We start from the raw sequence: 14104 nt of genomic DNA on the forward strand, positions 1-14104 counted from the left end.
TAGTTCTCACCCGCTCGGAACCTGGTCTCTTCTGCCAACCTGTTTGATCAGCTGGAGAAAAAGCACCCTCATTTACATAGCCTCCTGGCCCTTTGTGTTTCAAGGTGGCACCATTCCAGCAGCGCAGTTTGCCTGTGAATGAAGGAGGCTAAAGGCCCCAAAATGCCCATCTCTCACAGCTTTGCAGAATAATCTAATATTTGCAAATACTGGTGCCCTCTTTAACAACCCAATGAACAAATATTAAACTGATTTAGATTTTCATGAATAATTTGTGTGTCAACTACATATAAACTCTAGTACTGGGGGCTGCAGGGACAAGGGACAAAGCTCCTGTGTTTGAGAAGCAGATAGTCTGGTGAGAAGAAGCGCCTAAGCATTAAATTCTAATCCTCATAGACCCAGAACACTGGGTGCACAGGCAATGTCTTTATATCTTCTCAATCACCTAAATATAGTGTTGAACACTTAAAGAGGTGATCAATAAATAGTCCTTGAAGTGCATTTCCATAATTAGTACCCACAAAGATCACCAGCCAAATTTCAGAGAAAACCAAGAGCTCCTTTGTCTCGCTGAGGTGGGGATAAGAGTGAGGACAGGATTATGTATGGCCACTCCACTTACAGGGTAGGAAATGATGTTAGATAGAAGTTGAGATGAATAGTTTGTGCAGTTGAAATCAAAATTCATTTGAGTGGACAGAAAGGATAAGTCTGCACTGAAATTAGCCTCAACACCACAGACACATTGCATATTGTGGGAAAGAATCTTTCACATCTAAAAAAACTCAAGCGGTGTGAAGGTTCAAATACTCATTGCAAAATTGAATAGGTACTGAATTCACATGCTTAATGGTTTCTGCCCAGAAGTGGAGCTCACTAACTAACTAAACAGATGTTAAGTTGCCTTCCGTTCTCAGAGCTGAGACTGAACCACAGGGAAGGAAATAAAAGGCCTCCTGAGGCAATCACCATCTTGTCTGCATCTAGAATCTGGATCAAAACGCTGTTCATATTTACTCATTGTCTCTATCCTTGTATCTTCTCTAAGGAACAATGCAAGCTCCCAGCTGGGTTAGACTTAAATTAGCCCAGCACTGTCCTTTAGATATTTAAAAATATGTAAAGGGAAATGACCACTGTTCTCCCACTGTAATTTCAAAAGGACAATTTCTCAGTTACATCATTTTTAATAGTGAAAGATTTTGTTTTAAAGGTAAAATGGAAAAAAAAAAACACTCAGTAGCTCAGTGAAGCAGAATTAAAATATTCTCTAAAAACAGCACTTAGAAAACAGACAGAACCTCAGGGCTATCGATTTATGAACACAGAACCAGTGGTACGAGACAGGTGTATTGTTACAGATTTACAGCCCAGAAAGGCCATTTATTATTTTTTACTTTTAGCAATAAGCACTCACGGCAAACCGTTTTTATGATAAGTGATTAAGGGGAATAATAAAAAAATGTGTATAGCGAATGAAGTCCCGGCACTCCCTGGGAATCTCACTAACTTTCTTTCGCAGCATCTTGGTACATGATTTCTTTTCCGCTTAGGTTTCATAGCAGGGATCTTGGCTTTCTAGCCGTACCTCTGCGATTTGTTAATCAAATGAGTTCCAGTCCCAGGAAGGGAATCAGGTGAGCACTCTCTGACAGCGTGGCCTCGGGACGGATTCTGCCCCCGGCGGCAGTCTCCTTCGTTGGAATATTTTCCCCAAGTTTAAAACTCTGTGCTTGGAATTTAGTTTCTTTTATCTTCATCTTGTGAAATCGCAAGCGTTGAGGTGGGACTGACATCACCTGATGCCTTCGGGGGAACAGAGGAGTTGCTGTCATTAACCTTCACCGTCGTACAGGGTGGTAAACCGTGGTACACACCAAGTACACGCGGAAAAGCCCACCTTGCTGGTTATGCAAAGCCACCTTGTGACTCCACCCACTGCCATGGAAACTCACTTGCGGATGAGTGCGAGTGTGCGGATGTGGGGCCTGAGTGCGAGTGTGAGTCTGTGTGCGTGGGTCTGGGAAAGTGTGAGTTTGCCTGTGAATGCGTATTTGCATGTGTGCGAGTGCTTGTGTTTGTGTCTTCTTGAGTGAATGAGTGCATTCGTCTGTGTGTATGTATATATGTGTGCATGTGTGTTTGTGTATAATTTTTTGCCAGTGTGTGTGTATGACTGTAAGCGTATGAATATATTTGTGAATGAGCATGTATTTGTGTGTGAACATCTGTGTGTGTCGTATGTGTGCACGTGAGTATGAGTTTGTATGGCTGTGTGTATGAGGCATATGTTGTGTGTGTATGAGTGTTTTCGGATGAGCATATGTATGTCTGCGTCGTATTTGTAGTTGTCTGTGTCTAAGTTTGTATTTGCCAGTGGGCATGTCAGTATGTATTTTTGTGTCAGTGTGTGCATTCAGTGTGTAGTTTGTGCGTGTAAGTGTGTAGTTGTGTGAATGTATTTGTGTGTACGAGTGTGTTTGTTATGTATTTGTGTGTGTGAATGGGTATTTTTCTGTGTATGAGCGTGCATTGTATTCGTGACTATTTGTGTGAGTGTGCGCGTTGTGTGCAAGTGTGTATTTGCGTGCGTGTGAGTGTGCATTTGTCTGTGTGTGTGTGTGCGCGTTGTGTGGGAGAGCGCGTGTGGCCGCCTGTGTGCTGTCGCCGCGCTCCCCCGCCTCGCTGCGATCGGCCGCATCCCCGCGCGGGAGCAGAAGCGGCGGCAGGGGCCTCAGCGGGCGGAACGAGGGACGCGCTACCGGGGCGAGCGGGCTGCACCGCGCCTGCTGCTGCCGCGCCGACTTTGCCCTTTAAATCGGTCTCCAAGCCGATTACAGCTGATCTCCCACGTGACGTTTTACCTTCTGTCTCCCCGAGCGATTTGCCCGAGGACAGTCCTCCTCTGGCTGCCGCAGGGGCTCGGCTCCCGCAACTTTGGGCGAAGCGGTGGCCGGCCCGGGGGACCTCGCGGGGCTACTCTCCACCCCGGCGGCGGGGGCTCCGGGGGCTTCCCTTAGCCCTGAGAGCGGTGGCCCCGGCCTAGAACGTGCGGGGGCCCCAGCCAGGCGCCCCTTGGGCCCAAGGGGCGCCGAGCCCCGGAGGCCCGCCGAGTGCCCTGAGCGCTGCGTGGTGAAAGGGGGCGCCCTTTCGCTAGCCGCGAACCCAGCGGACGCACCTTCGGGGGAGCGGGCCGCCTATGCCGGCCAGGCAGGGGTGAGGCGGGAGGCTGCCCGAGCGCCCCCCGCGCGCTCACCATGCAGAAGAGTGTGCGGTACAACGAGGGGCACGCCCTGTACCTGGCCTTCCTGGCGCGTAAGGAGGGCACCAAGCGCGGCTTCCTGAGCAAGAAGGCGGCTGAGGCGAGCCGCTGGCACGAGAAATGGTTCGCCCTCTACCAGAATGTGCTCTTCTACTTCGAGGGCGAGCAGAGCGGCCGCCCGGCGGGCATGTACCTCCTGGAGGGCTGCAGCTGCGAGCGGGCGCCCGCGCCGCCCAGGATGGGCGCTGGGCCGGCCGGCGCCCGGGACGCGCTGGACAAGCAGGTACCGCGCCCTCCCCTTTCCCGGTCTCCCTGCCTCTGGCCGCGACACTCCCTTGCTGTTATAACCCTGGGGACCTGGGGAGGGGGGCTCCACAAAGCACCGGGACCACACTCCGAGATCCTAGGTTCCCCTGCGGAGTCAGTGTCGAGACATTTCCACGCTCTCCCTAGCTCCATCCAGAGGCTCTCCCATCTCCATCTCCTCACCGCCTTCCACTTTCGTGTGTGGGGCTGGAATAGGGGCTCGGCTTTGTTGCTTTCTCGACCCTGAGAGCGATCGGGTCGTTTCAGTCTCACTACTTGCTTCTCTAGACCTTGCTCGGAAGGATTTTTGTGTGGTGACGTGTGTTGACACCTGTTGGGTTTAGCTTGGCGAGAGGAGCTAACTTATTTGGAAAAGTTTGGTTTCTCCTTTACCCGGCTGGCGTGTGTGGGTTTCTTTCCTGCCGATGTTTGACCGCTGAATGTGCAGGGAGCCGACTGGGCTCCTCTGTACGAAGACCGACAGGCACTTTCTGTCGGTCATTTCCAATCAGTCCTCGTGGTTTATGTCAGTTTACCTTGGTAACATTTGGCTTGCTGGGTCTACTTATGAAGATAAATGTGTACCTATATCTCTCAGGGTTAAGATTTGGTAGCCACATTCTTGCTGTGTTTAAAAATGTGGGCATTTTTAAGACCTGTGTACTTCTAAATGAATGCTTTGAAATGAATGCGACCCTTTTATTGAGGGGCACACTTTTATTAGTGCTCCCTGCGGGACTCTAGGTTTAGTAATTCTCCCCACCTCCAATTCCGGTGAAATGCGAAATTTGTATTTTTTCAATCCCCATTTGGTTATTAAATTTAAAGCAGACTAATTTTACGCTCCCACATGTTCTCACTTAGCTTCTACATCTCCACCTTGAAAAAAAGAGGCTGATTGTCTTTGCTGGTGCATAAAAATATTTCGCAGCTGAATTTTCCGTGCATGTCAGACCAAACAGCATCTACTGCAAACCGCTGGGGATGGCGGTGGGAGGCGCTAGTAAGTGAACGACGAACAAGATGGGTTTACACCCCTTGGGGGCTCATAAAACGACAGGTAAAATTGAGAGGAGTTAAAACTAGAGCCAATAAAAGTTTGATTTTTTTTCCCACTTTGGTTTCACTATTAACTGTTAACAGACTTAACTGATTAAACAATGCTTATAAATCTGAAGAAAAAAAAAAGTCCTTTGGGTTTTGAGAGCACGTGGAAGATATTGAAAACCCAATTTACAACTTTGTAAATACGGGTACTGGAAATATTAGCGTCCATTTCAAGTCCTGTATGTTAGAATTTAAATTGGGAAAAGGAGAAAGGGGGAGAAAGGGTTTTGAGGAAACAGGTAGAGATATTTCCAGGGTCTCAGCTTTTTTTTTTTTTTAATTGGTGGAATTATTTTTTATTTTTTGAGGTATGTGTTTCAAGGCTCCACAGGAGCCAAAGCAGTTCTTTAGGTGGTATTATATGTCTAAAATAAAATAAAATAAAAAACCACCTAATATGTATCATTGACTTAATTCCAAACTATTTTTATTTGTTCTACTTTTATTTGTATAATGGTATAACTATTTCTTTGTCTTCCTTTTCCTTCCTTCCTTCTGGGCTTGGGAGTTGTTACTTAGCTTACCAGTTACAGTTTATATGGTTGTCTTATCTGTTAACATTATATAAAACCAACATTTTTCTGCTTGGAAAATATCTTGATTCGCACCTTCAGGACAGTTTTCTTTAAGCCATACTTTGATAACAAAATGCAACTTGGAAGTAGTTTTACTTTCATGCCCCTTTCTAATGGAAACCTAAGCAGGTCATCTTATGGAAATTTTTTTCCTCTGCCTTCTTTCTTAATTCTGTAAGTTTCCTTATTTTCCTGTGTTAATCATGTAAGTTGTGACTATTTCTCAATCATTTTTATACATCTCTAAGAGATTGGAAATTAGAAACTTTGGTGTTTGTAGAGAAGTAAGCATCACAAATTGGACAAGGAGCTGTGTTGAGAAATCTCTCAATTTCTGTCTCATTAGACACGCTTCTGTGACTTGGGCTGGCTCAGAGGACTGATCCTTTTCTCTGACATTATCTGTCTGGGTGGGTCTGAAGAGTTAAGAAGGAACTGTGAAGGTATGAAACAAGGGAGAAACAATCTTCCTTATGTCTATAGTTTATGTGGATGGTTCCCTTTCAGTCAGTTTGTGTTGCAGATACACTCCAATCATCTCAAGCACAGAGATGCTGTAGAATAGCAAAACTGTCCAGGGCTGAGGGCAGGGACCATCTCAAGGCCTGTTTCTCTCTGTGTGCTTCCAGAGCTTTCCGCGTAGACACCTCCGTCAACCACATAAATAAAATTGAAGACTAGGGCATGACATAGGATAAAACATGATTTACAGAGGCAGAGTGGTTCTCCAGCCAGTTGGTGTGACTTCAGACAAATCTCTTAACGTTTTCAACTTCTGTTCCCTAATTGTAAAAATTAAGGGTTTAGATAAGGTAATTTCTAGGTTTCCTTCCAATTATGTCATCTTCTGCTTCCAAGGTAAGTAGACTGTGTGAACTTTTTGCTGTGTAGAGGATATGAAAACATTTCATGAGATTGAAAGATTACCAGTCTCTGTAATAAATACTGTATTTGAGAAACTAAAGACAAGCGGGAAGTTGAAGTAGACGTTCTGGTAAATCAGGTCAATAGCTCACAAACCTGTAGTAACCCTCACTGCCTTAGATTCTTACCGTTCACCCTGGAGGACTACAACCTTGACAGTTGTAGCAGTTGATGTAACGCCTGCTATAAAACGCCTGTGATCATTCTTGTGAGTTTGTTCTTGCAAGTCTATCATTCTACCTCTACTTCACAGAATTTAAAAATTCAAATTAATTGTGTTTCTAAATAAATTAAAGGAGTAAAAGCCCATAGATTTGCTTGATCTAAATAATTCAAAGTACATTGGTTGACAGAGAAATACATTATTTTGTTTTTAGCAGTTTAACTGTCTCACATTGTTTTCAGTTAAACAGAAAAAAAGAAAGGTATTTTTCATTTTCAATTCTGACTCTTAGCAACCGTACAGGACAGAGTAGAGCTGCCCCATAGGGTGTCCAGGGAGCAGCTGGTGGATTCCAACTGCCAAACTTTTGGTTAGCAGCCATAGCCCTTAATAACTGTGCCACTGAAACTCCAAATATGTGTGTGTGTGTGTATGTATATACGTATGTGTGTATATATATATATATATATATATATATATATATATATATATATATAAAAACCAAAAAACCAAACCCACTGCCATCAAGTTGATTCTGACTCACAGCGACCCTATAGGACAGAGTGGAACTGTCCCGTAGTGTTTCCAAGGAGCGCCTGGTGGATTTGAACTGCCGGCCTTTTGGTTAGCAGCCGGCCTCTTAACCACTTGTGCCACCAGGGTTTCTCATATATATGGGAATAGGCTTGACAGCTATGGAGATATATATATATAAAATATTATTCAGCCATAAAAAGGAATGAAATTTTAATACATGCTACAACATGGATGAATCTTGAAAACATTGTTAAGTAACAGAAGCCAGACACAAAAGGACAAATATTGTCAGATTTTACTTATATGAAATATCTAGAATAGGCAAATTCATGGAAACAGAAAGTAAATTAGAGGTTATGGTGGGGGTAGGTGGCTTGGGGGGAGGTAGAACTGGGGAGTTACTGCTTCATGGGTGCAGTTTCAGTTTGGGATGAAAAATGTTTGGAAATAGATGGCGATGCTGGCTGTAAAACACTGTGAATGTAATTAATGCCACTGAATTGTATACTTAGAAATAGTTAAAACGGAAAATTTTATGATGGACTGCAATGGGTTTTTTTTACCACAATAAACAAATAAGAAACCTTAAAAGGCAGTTGCGATTCTTGAGAAATACAATTACAGACAATTATATTTTTAAAGAAAAATGGAATTTATTTTTATACAAACAATTTCAGTAACATTCCTTTACTTCAGGGGGAGACCTTTAAAAATATTTGCACTTTTGTTGAAAGTGCAAATACCCCGCTTAGTCTGGTCTATCTAAATAGTTTCTCTCACCTTCCAGCAGTAGAGACATATAGGAACAAAGCTACCTTGGTTCTTATTTTCCTTCTGAGATTAAGAATCTTATCCCCTTTGATTACAGTTGTTTGGGGAAAATATCTCCTTAGTTCTGGAGGCTTAAAGTAGTAAATACTTGTCGTATTTGTGCAGAATTAAACATATCTAGTTAATTTTAAAGAGATTTAAGATTATTAGTCACCTTGTCACCTCATTCCTAGCCAGTCATGTTAACCTTTTTTACTTGATCACAAGCAGAGGATTTTCATGGTTTTATTGAATTAGGCAGAGCTTCATGTAAGCCCTGAAATATTTGGGAGAGGGTAGAGAGTACAGATGGTAGAGTCTCATACCAGTTCATGTTGTTTAATTGTTATATAACAACCACCTCAGTATTTTCAACCTTTGGTTATTGAACACAAATAGAAGGAAAATGGAATGAAAATATTTGCTAAATCTTATAAAAAGTTTTAAAGTATAATTTTGGGAACAAATGATTTGTTACTTGAACTTTGGAATCATTCTTCCATCTAAAATTTAATGAAGAAAAAATATCTCATGACAAAATCTAGTTATTTTAATTTTGGCTACAGTAAATCTTACTATTTAGAGTATTATACTTATTAAGAATTCAACAGAGAAAAATCCATCTTTGATGTGACAGATGTACATAAAAATGTATTTTTATTGTGACAAGTATCTTTCTGTAGGTTTTAATAAGTGACAGCTAAATGCACTACTAAATGGTGGAAAATATTTGCAGTGTGATAAAATATTTTTTGTTAACTTCTTTTGGGAATTAAAAAAAAAAAAAAGGTATTTTCCTTTCACTGCCTGAAAGTAAATCCTAAAGCCTACCAAATATGTTTGGTTTTACCAAGAAAGTGTTAATAGTTCATCCAAATAGTTGTTGGCTATTGCTGTCTGTTTTATGCAGGTTGTGTTACCATACGTTGATTTTGTCCACATTTAACAATACTTCTGAAGTATGCATGCTACAGTCAATATGATTTTAATATTATAGAATAGAAAAATTTAGCCTTTGTTTTACAGTGAGCTAAGTCAGAATGACAAACAGTATGACTTATTCAGGTCTTAAATCTGAATTTTCACAATTTTAAAGTGGCTCTGTGTTTTTGTGCCTGTTCCTTTGTTTTAGAAAAAAAGGGATACATGTGTGTATGTGTGTGTCTTTAATAAGTTATGTTTGTTACTTCCTACCATTTAATAGTAAGCATTTGTTTTGCAGTTATGTATGCTGGGGTTTGTAGTTTTTTATTTGTGTCATTTACTTTCTAAAATGTGAGGTTAAATCCATTATGTCTATAATTTGTGGAGCTTTGTTCTTCAGGACTAAGGATGTGTAATGATTCTGTTAAACTAAGCATACCATAAATTCATCTCTGGAATTAGTTTACATTAATCAAAACTTAATAATTTTTTATTTAATAATAAAATGAAATAAGAAGTAATATTTGTCAAGTATCAAATACCCATACCCCATTGCTGTTGAGTTGATTTCAACTCATCGTGACCCTACAAGACAGAGTAGAACTGCCCTGTAGAGTTGCCAAGGAGTGCTTGGTGGATTCAAACTGCTGACCTTTTGTTTAGCAGACGTGGCTCTTAACCACTGCACCACTAGGGTTTCTAGTATCAAAACAGCACTGTTTAAATGTTTGGCTATTTTATAACACTTGGCAATAAATCTAAAATTAACCATTAGTCCAAAATTATTCACTGCATTTCCACTGATGTAGCATTTACGTTTAACAAGTTGAAAAGTTTTAAATCCACTAATTTGACTCTACTCAATTCCGACTCAGTGACCCTATAGATCAGAGTAGAACTGCCCCATAGAGTTTCCAAGGAGTGCCTGGTGGATTTGAACTGCTGACCTTTTTGGTTAGCAGCTGTAGCACTTAACCACTACGCCACCAGGGTTTATATTTTAGCATTTTTGCTTGTGGAATTCAAATATAATTCCATGTATATCTATACAAAAACTGGCCGTTTTTGCACAGAAAACATTGGCTTTAGTAGATAGAGCTGAGATGCAGAAAGCACATGTCCTCACAGTTTTCCTTTTTACTGGTACTTGAAAAACTTATGATTCAATGGAAAATTCAGAATTCAAAACCAGCTTTTTAAAAACTCCTAACATTGAATGCAAAATGCCCCAATTATACTTCTAGGGAGAAAGGAAAAAACAAATCTGAGTTGAGCTGTACTTATTGAAATAATACACTATTTCCTTTTATTTTGAACTATAAAGGAAGAAATGAGACAAAGTTGGGGAGGCCAATATAAGAATAATTTACAGCATCAGAGTAACCTATTGCCCATTGCCCTCGAGCCAATTCTGACTCATAGTGACCCTATAGGACAGAGGAGAACTGCCCCATAGGGTTTCCAAGGAGCGCCTGGTTTCAAACTGTTGACCTTTTGGTTAGCAGTCTTAGCAGTTGACTGCTACACCACCAGGGTTTCCAGCATCAGAATAGAGTAAGTTAATGCAAATTAGAATTCTCATGAGTTCTGAAAATATACAAATGAAATGACAATGTTTTATGGATTGAATTGTATCCCACAAATATGTATTGTGAATTCTAACCCCTGTACCTGAGGTTATAATCCCATTTGGGAATGGGTTTTCTTTTTTGTGCTAGTTAGACAGTACTAGTGAAGGGTGTGTTTTAAGTCAATCTCTCTTGAAATACAAAAGCGCAGATTAGACAGAGCTGGGGGAAGACAGATGCCAAGCTAATGAAGATCTCCCAAGAGGAGAAGCTCAAAAGAGACAAGAACCTTCCTCCAGAACCAACATAGAGAAAGAGAGAGAAAAGGCCTTCCCCTAGAGTGGGCACCCCGAATTCAGCTGTGAGGCCTCCTAAACTGTGAGAAAATAAATTTCTCTTTGTTAGAGCCATCCATTTGTATTATTTCTGTTAAAGCAGCACTAGATAACTAAAGCTGTTTGTAAAGATATTTTTAAAAGCAAGGTAAATATGAGGTAGGCTAACAAGTGAAGTGTATTGATCTTTCAGTGCTTTATTTTTAAAATTGTAGGCCACAGTTTCATTAGTGCTTCCCACATTTACCAATGTGATATTGCTGAGACTTAGGATGACTGAAACAGCAGGGACCGAAGGAACTCTGATTACTGGTACTTTGCATTATTTTCAGGTTCTCTGAAATGTTTTATTTGGTCACTGTTTGATTTAACTGAGACCGTGCCTGATTCATTTCCTGAACTGGATTTATGAACCCATGCTATTAGAGTGACTAATGCAAACAGTGGGGTTAGCCCTTTGGAATGGAGGTCAATTTGCAAGCTAGGGGGTTTCCTGGAGTTAGAAATGTGGGAGTGGGGAGACGGTACCCTGGTCTAAGGCTCACTAACATCATGACTCATTATATAAGAAGTCATGATGAGACAATGTCAATGATTCATAGCAATAGGAAGCTACTGTTATCCAATATGAATTTACTTTCATTTAAATTTAAGAATGTTAACTTTTATAGTGTGTAGTTCAATTCAGGTTTTGGTGGTGGTGGAGTTCAATTCAGGTGTGTTAGACTACATGGGTTTCAGTCTTGGCTTCGCTACTTACCAGGTAGCATTATTATCTCTAGCAATTTCTCTTTCTAAGCCTGGTTCACTGCCTATGACATGGGGGTAGTGATAGTACTCACTTGTTTGCTCATGGCATACGGACTAACCCATGGTGAAAGGTCAGCATGTTTGTCAGCTAATATTTTTATTTGTCATTGTCATTAGTAGCTGTCAAGTCGGTTCCAACTCATAGTGATCCTATGTACGATGGAATGAAACATTGCCTGGTCTTGTGCCATCTTCATGATCGTTGGTATGCCCAAGTCCATTGTTGCAGCCACTGTGTATTCTGTGTACCTTCCAACTTATGGGGCTCATCTTCCAGCACTATATTGGACAATATTCTGCTGAGATCCATAGGGCTTTCATTGGCTAATTTTCAGAAGCAGATTGTCAGGCCTTTTTTCTAGTCTGCCTTAGTCTGGAAGCTCCACTGAAACCTGTCTGCCACAGGTGACCCTACTGGCACAGCTTCTAGCATCATAGCAACACACCCACCACCACAATACAACAAACTGACAGACGGGTGGTGGGATATTTTTATTATTCTCTAATACAATTCTTTTTTTGTTTTCTTCTTTTAGTTTTCATCACCTGGGTCAGTTAGGAGATTTGCCTTCCATCCTTTTTAAAAGAAATACTTATAATTTAACACAGACAAAATAGTAGTTCAGAGCCCTGCAATGTATCTATCACCCGCTTCATCAATCTTCAGCTTTCTGCATTTCTAGTTGTATCTGTTTCCCTCCATGTACATTTTTTTTTTTTTGCTAGCATATTTTAAAGCAAGTCCCAGACATCGTATCACTTCGCTTGAAGTAAGGAAGTTTTTTTTTTTTTTCTTGGCGTAGTGCTTGTTTGGCACTGAAGAAGGCTGTACTAGATGCGACTCTAAAAAAAGTGTCTCGGAAAGAGCGTGTAATGTGTTTCTGTTATAGTATGTGTTATTTTAATAGTAGTCATTTTTCGTTTCTTTTTTGAAGTTTTATCTTTTTGTTTCTTTGATGTCATAATAGAGGATGAAACTTATGACAGTAGCTGTGAAGACATAAAGGTGGTAGAATTAGCTTTTAAATAAATTCTAGCATGTTAAATCCTTAAAGAAAAGAAAAAAATTAAAATCAATCGTTTAACCATGGTCAATGATGTAAAGGTGCTTTCATGAATTGACCCCACGCTAGGGGGAAATTAAATTATTGGTGATTCTTACTGAGGGTTTGTTTTTTTTTTCTTTATTGAAGTACATTTACCAGAGTTTTCTAGCTGTGGGGTGATCTCGTTTACAGCCAAGAGTGAGAGCTTCCTCCGCTGATGTCGTTAATGCTTCTTCTTACTTAGTGTTTGGCACAATCAGGACTGAATCTGTAAACCAGTTTTTTATTCATCTTTCAAAATCAGTTCTGAGACCTAATGGCTAGCCAATGTTATTTTAAGGCAATTACTAAGGCTTCATTAATCAAGTATGTAGTTTGCTTTCTCTAGTATTGCTAAACTTTTCTGTCATGTGATTGATTGCTTTAGGTTCTTTTGATTGCAAGGGAGGGATATTAACTCAAGTTGTCTTAAGTAATGGTAGTGTTGTGTATAAGGGGGACAGTGGATGTGGGAAGGTGAATATTTTAAAGCAATAAGGATGAGTAGTAGTGTGCCTTTGTCATGACTTAGATGTTCCTTGGATGTTGCTACTGGCTCACCTGTTTCCAACGTGCCTCTTTGGTTCTTCACTGTTTCTGCCTCCTCATAGCTTCTGCTCCTCCTAATGGCAGGTTGCCATGCCCCTTGTGGTACTGCCTCAACATGCGGCCTTACTTTATAAATTCAATTCTGAACATCTTTGAACAAAATAGAATAAAGATATTATTACGGAGTCAGAAAAAGTTTTACACATGTTTATCTTTATACTACTTCTGAGTGGTGAGGTGTAGAGTTTGAGGGTACAGAAGGGTGAGTCCCATTTTTTCCTCATATACCGGGTTTAGTTTAAACTTTCCATTTTGATAGTTTTCTCATATCTGATATCCATCTATCTGTCTATGTATCTATCTACCTGTCTTATTTGATGAACTTTTACTTTAAGGCACTCTTATCTTTCTGCAGGCATAAGTCAACTCTTTCTTCTTAGAATATAAAACAAAATAAAATTAGACTATTTCATGTAGGATGCTAAATTGTTAGCTTTTTATGAACATTGTTTTGCATTATATAATTTTAAGAAAAAAAAAAGAGCTACCATTTATTGGATGCTTATTTTGGGTTAGTACTGAACCAAGCATGTTATATATATATTTTCTCATTTAATCTTCACATCCACTGTGAGATGACAGTATCCCCTTTGTTTTGCATATAAGGATACTGAGGCTTAGCATGGTTTAAGTAAACCACTTAACTACGCAGGGCTAACTTCTACTATGTGGTAGCTTGGACTTCTTCTTTGAGTCCCTCAGTTCTTGGTCATATGCTACCTCCTGAAATGGCTGAATATCATCCAGTTCATTTTGATACAGTGACTCTGTATATTTCTTCCATCTTCTTTTGATGCTCCCTGTGTCATTCAATGCTTTGCTCATAGAATCCCTCAGTATTGCAACTAGAGGCTTGAATTTTTTCTTCAGCTCTTTCAGCTTGAGAAATGGTGAATGTGTTTTTCTCTTTTGGTTTTCCAACTCCAGGTCTTTGCACATGTCATTGTAACAGTCTACTTTGTCTTCTTGAGCCACCCTTTGAAATCTTTTGTTCAGTTCTCTTACTTCATCATTTCTTCCATTCACGTGAGCTACTTTATGCTCAAGAGCAAATTTCAGCATCTCTTCTGACATTCCATTGAGGTC

At 40.5% G+C, this 14104-nt stretch overlaps 1 protein-coding gene across 5 annotated transcripts in view; it reads left to right on the forward strand.

Moving 5' to 3' along the window:
- Positions 1-2711: 2711 nt before the first annotated feature.
- Positions 2712-14104, forward strand: part of RASGRF2 (Ras protein specific guanine nucleotide releasing factor 2) — a 287549-nt gene continuing 276156 nt past the window's right edge. For all 5 annotated transcript variants that reach the window (XM_049866653.1, XM_049866663.1, XM_049866673.1 and 2 more), the window contains exon 1: positions 2712-3548. In XM_049866653.1, the coding sequence (XP_049722610.1) occupies positions 3261-3548 (288 nt within the window). In that variant the 5' untranslated portion in view covers positions 2712-3260. The remainder of the gene's footprint in view (positions 3549-14104) is intronic.

The sequence above is a fragment of the Elephas maximus genome, chromosome 2, assembly GCF_024166365.1.
Source record: "Elephas maximus indicus isolate mEleMax1 chromosome 2, mEleMax1 primary haplotype, whole genome shotgun sequence".
Classification (NCBI taxonomy): domain Eukaryota; kingdom Metazoa; phylum Chordata; class Mammalia; order Proboscidea; family Elephantidae; genus Elephas; species Elephas maximus.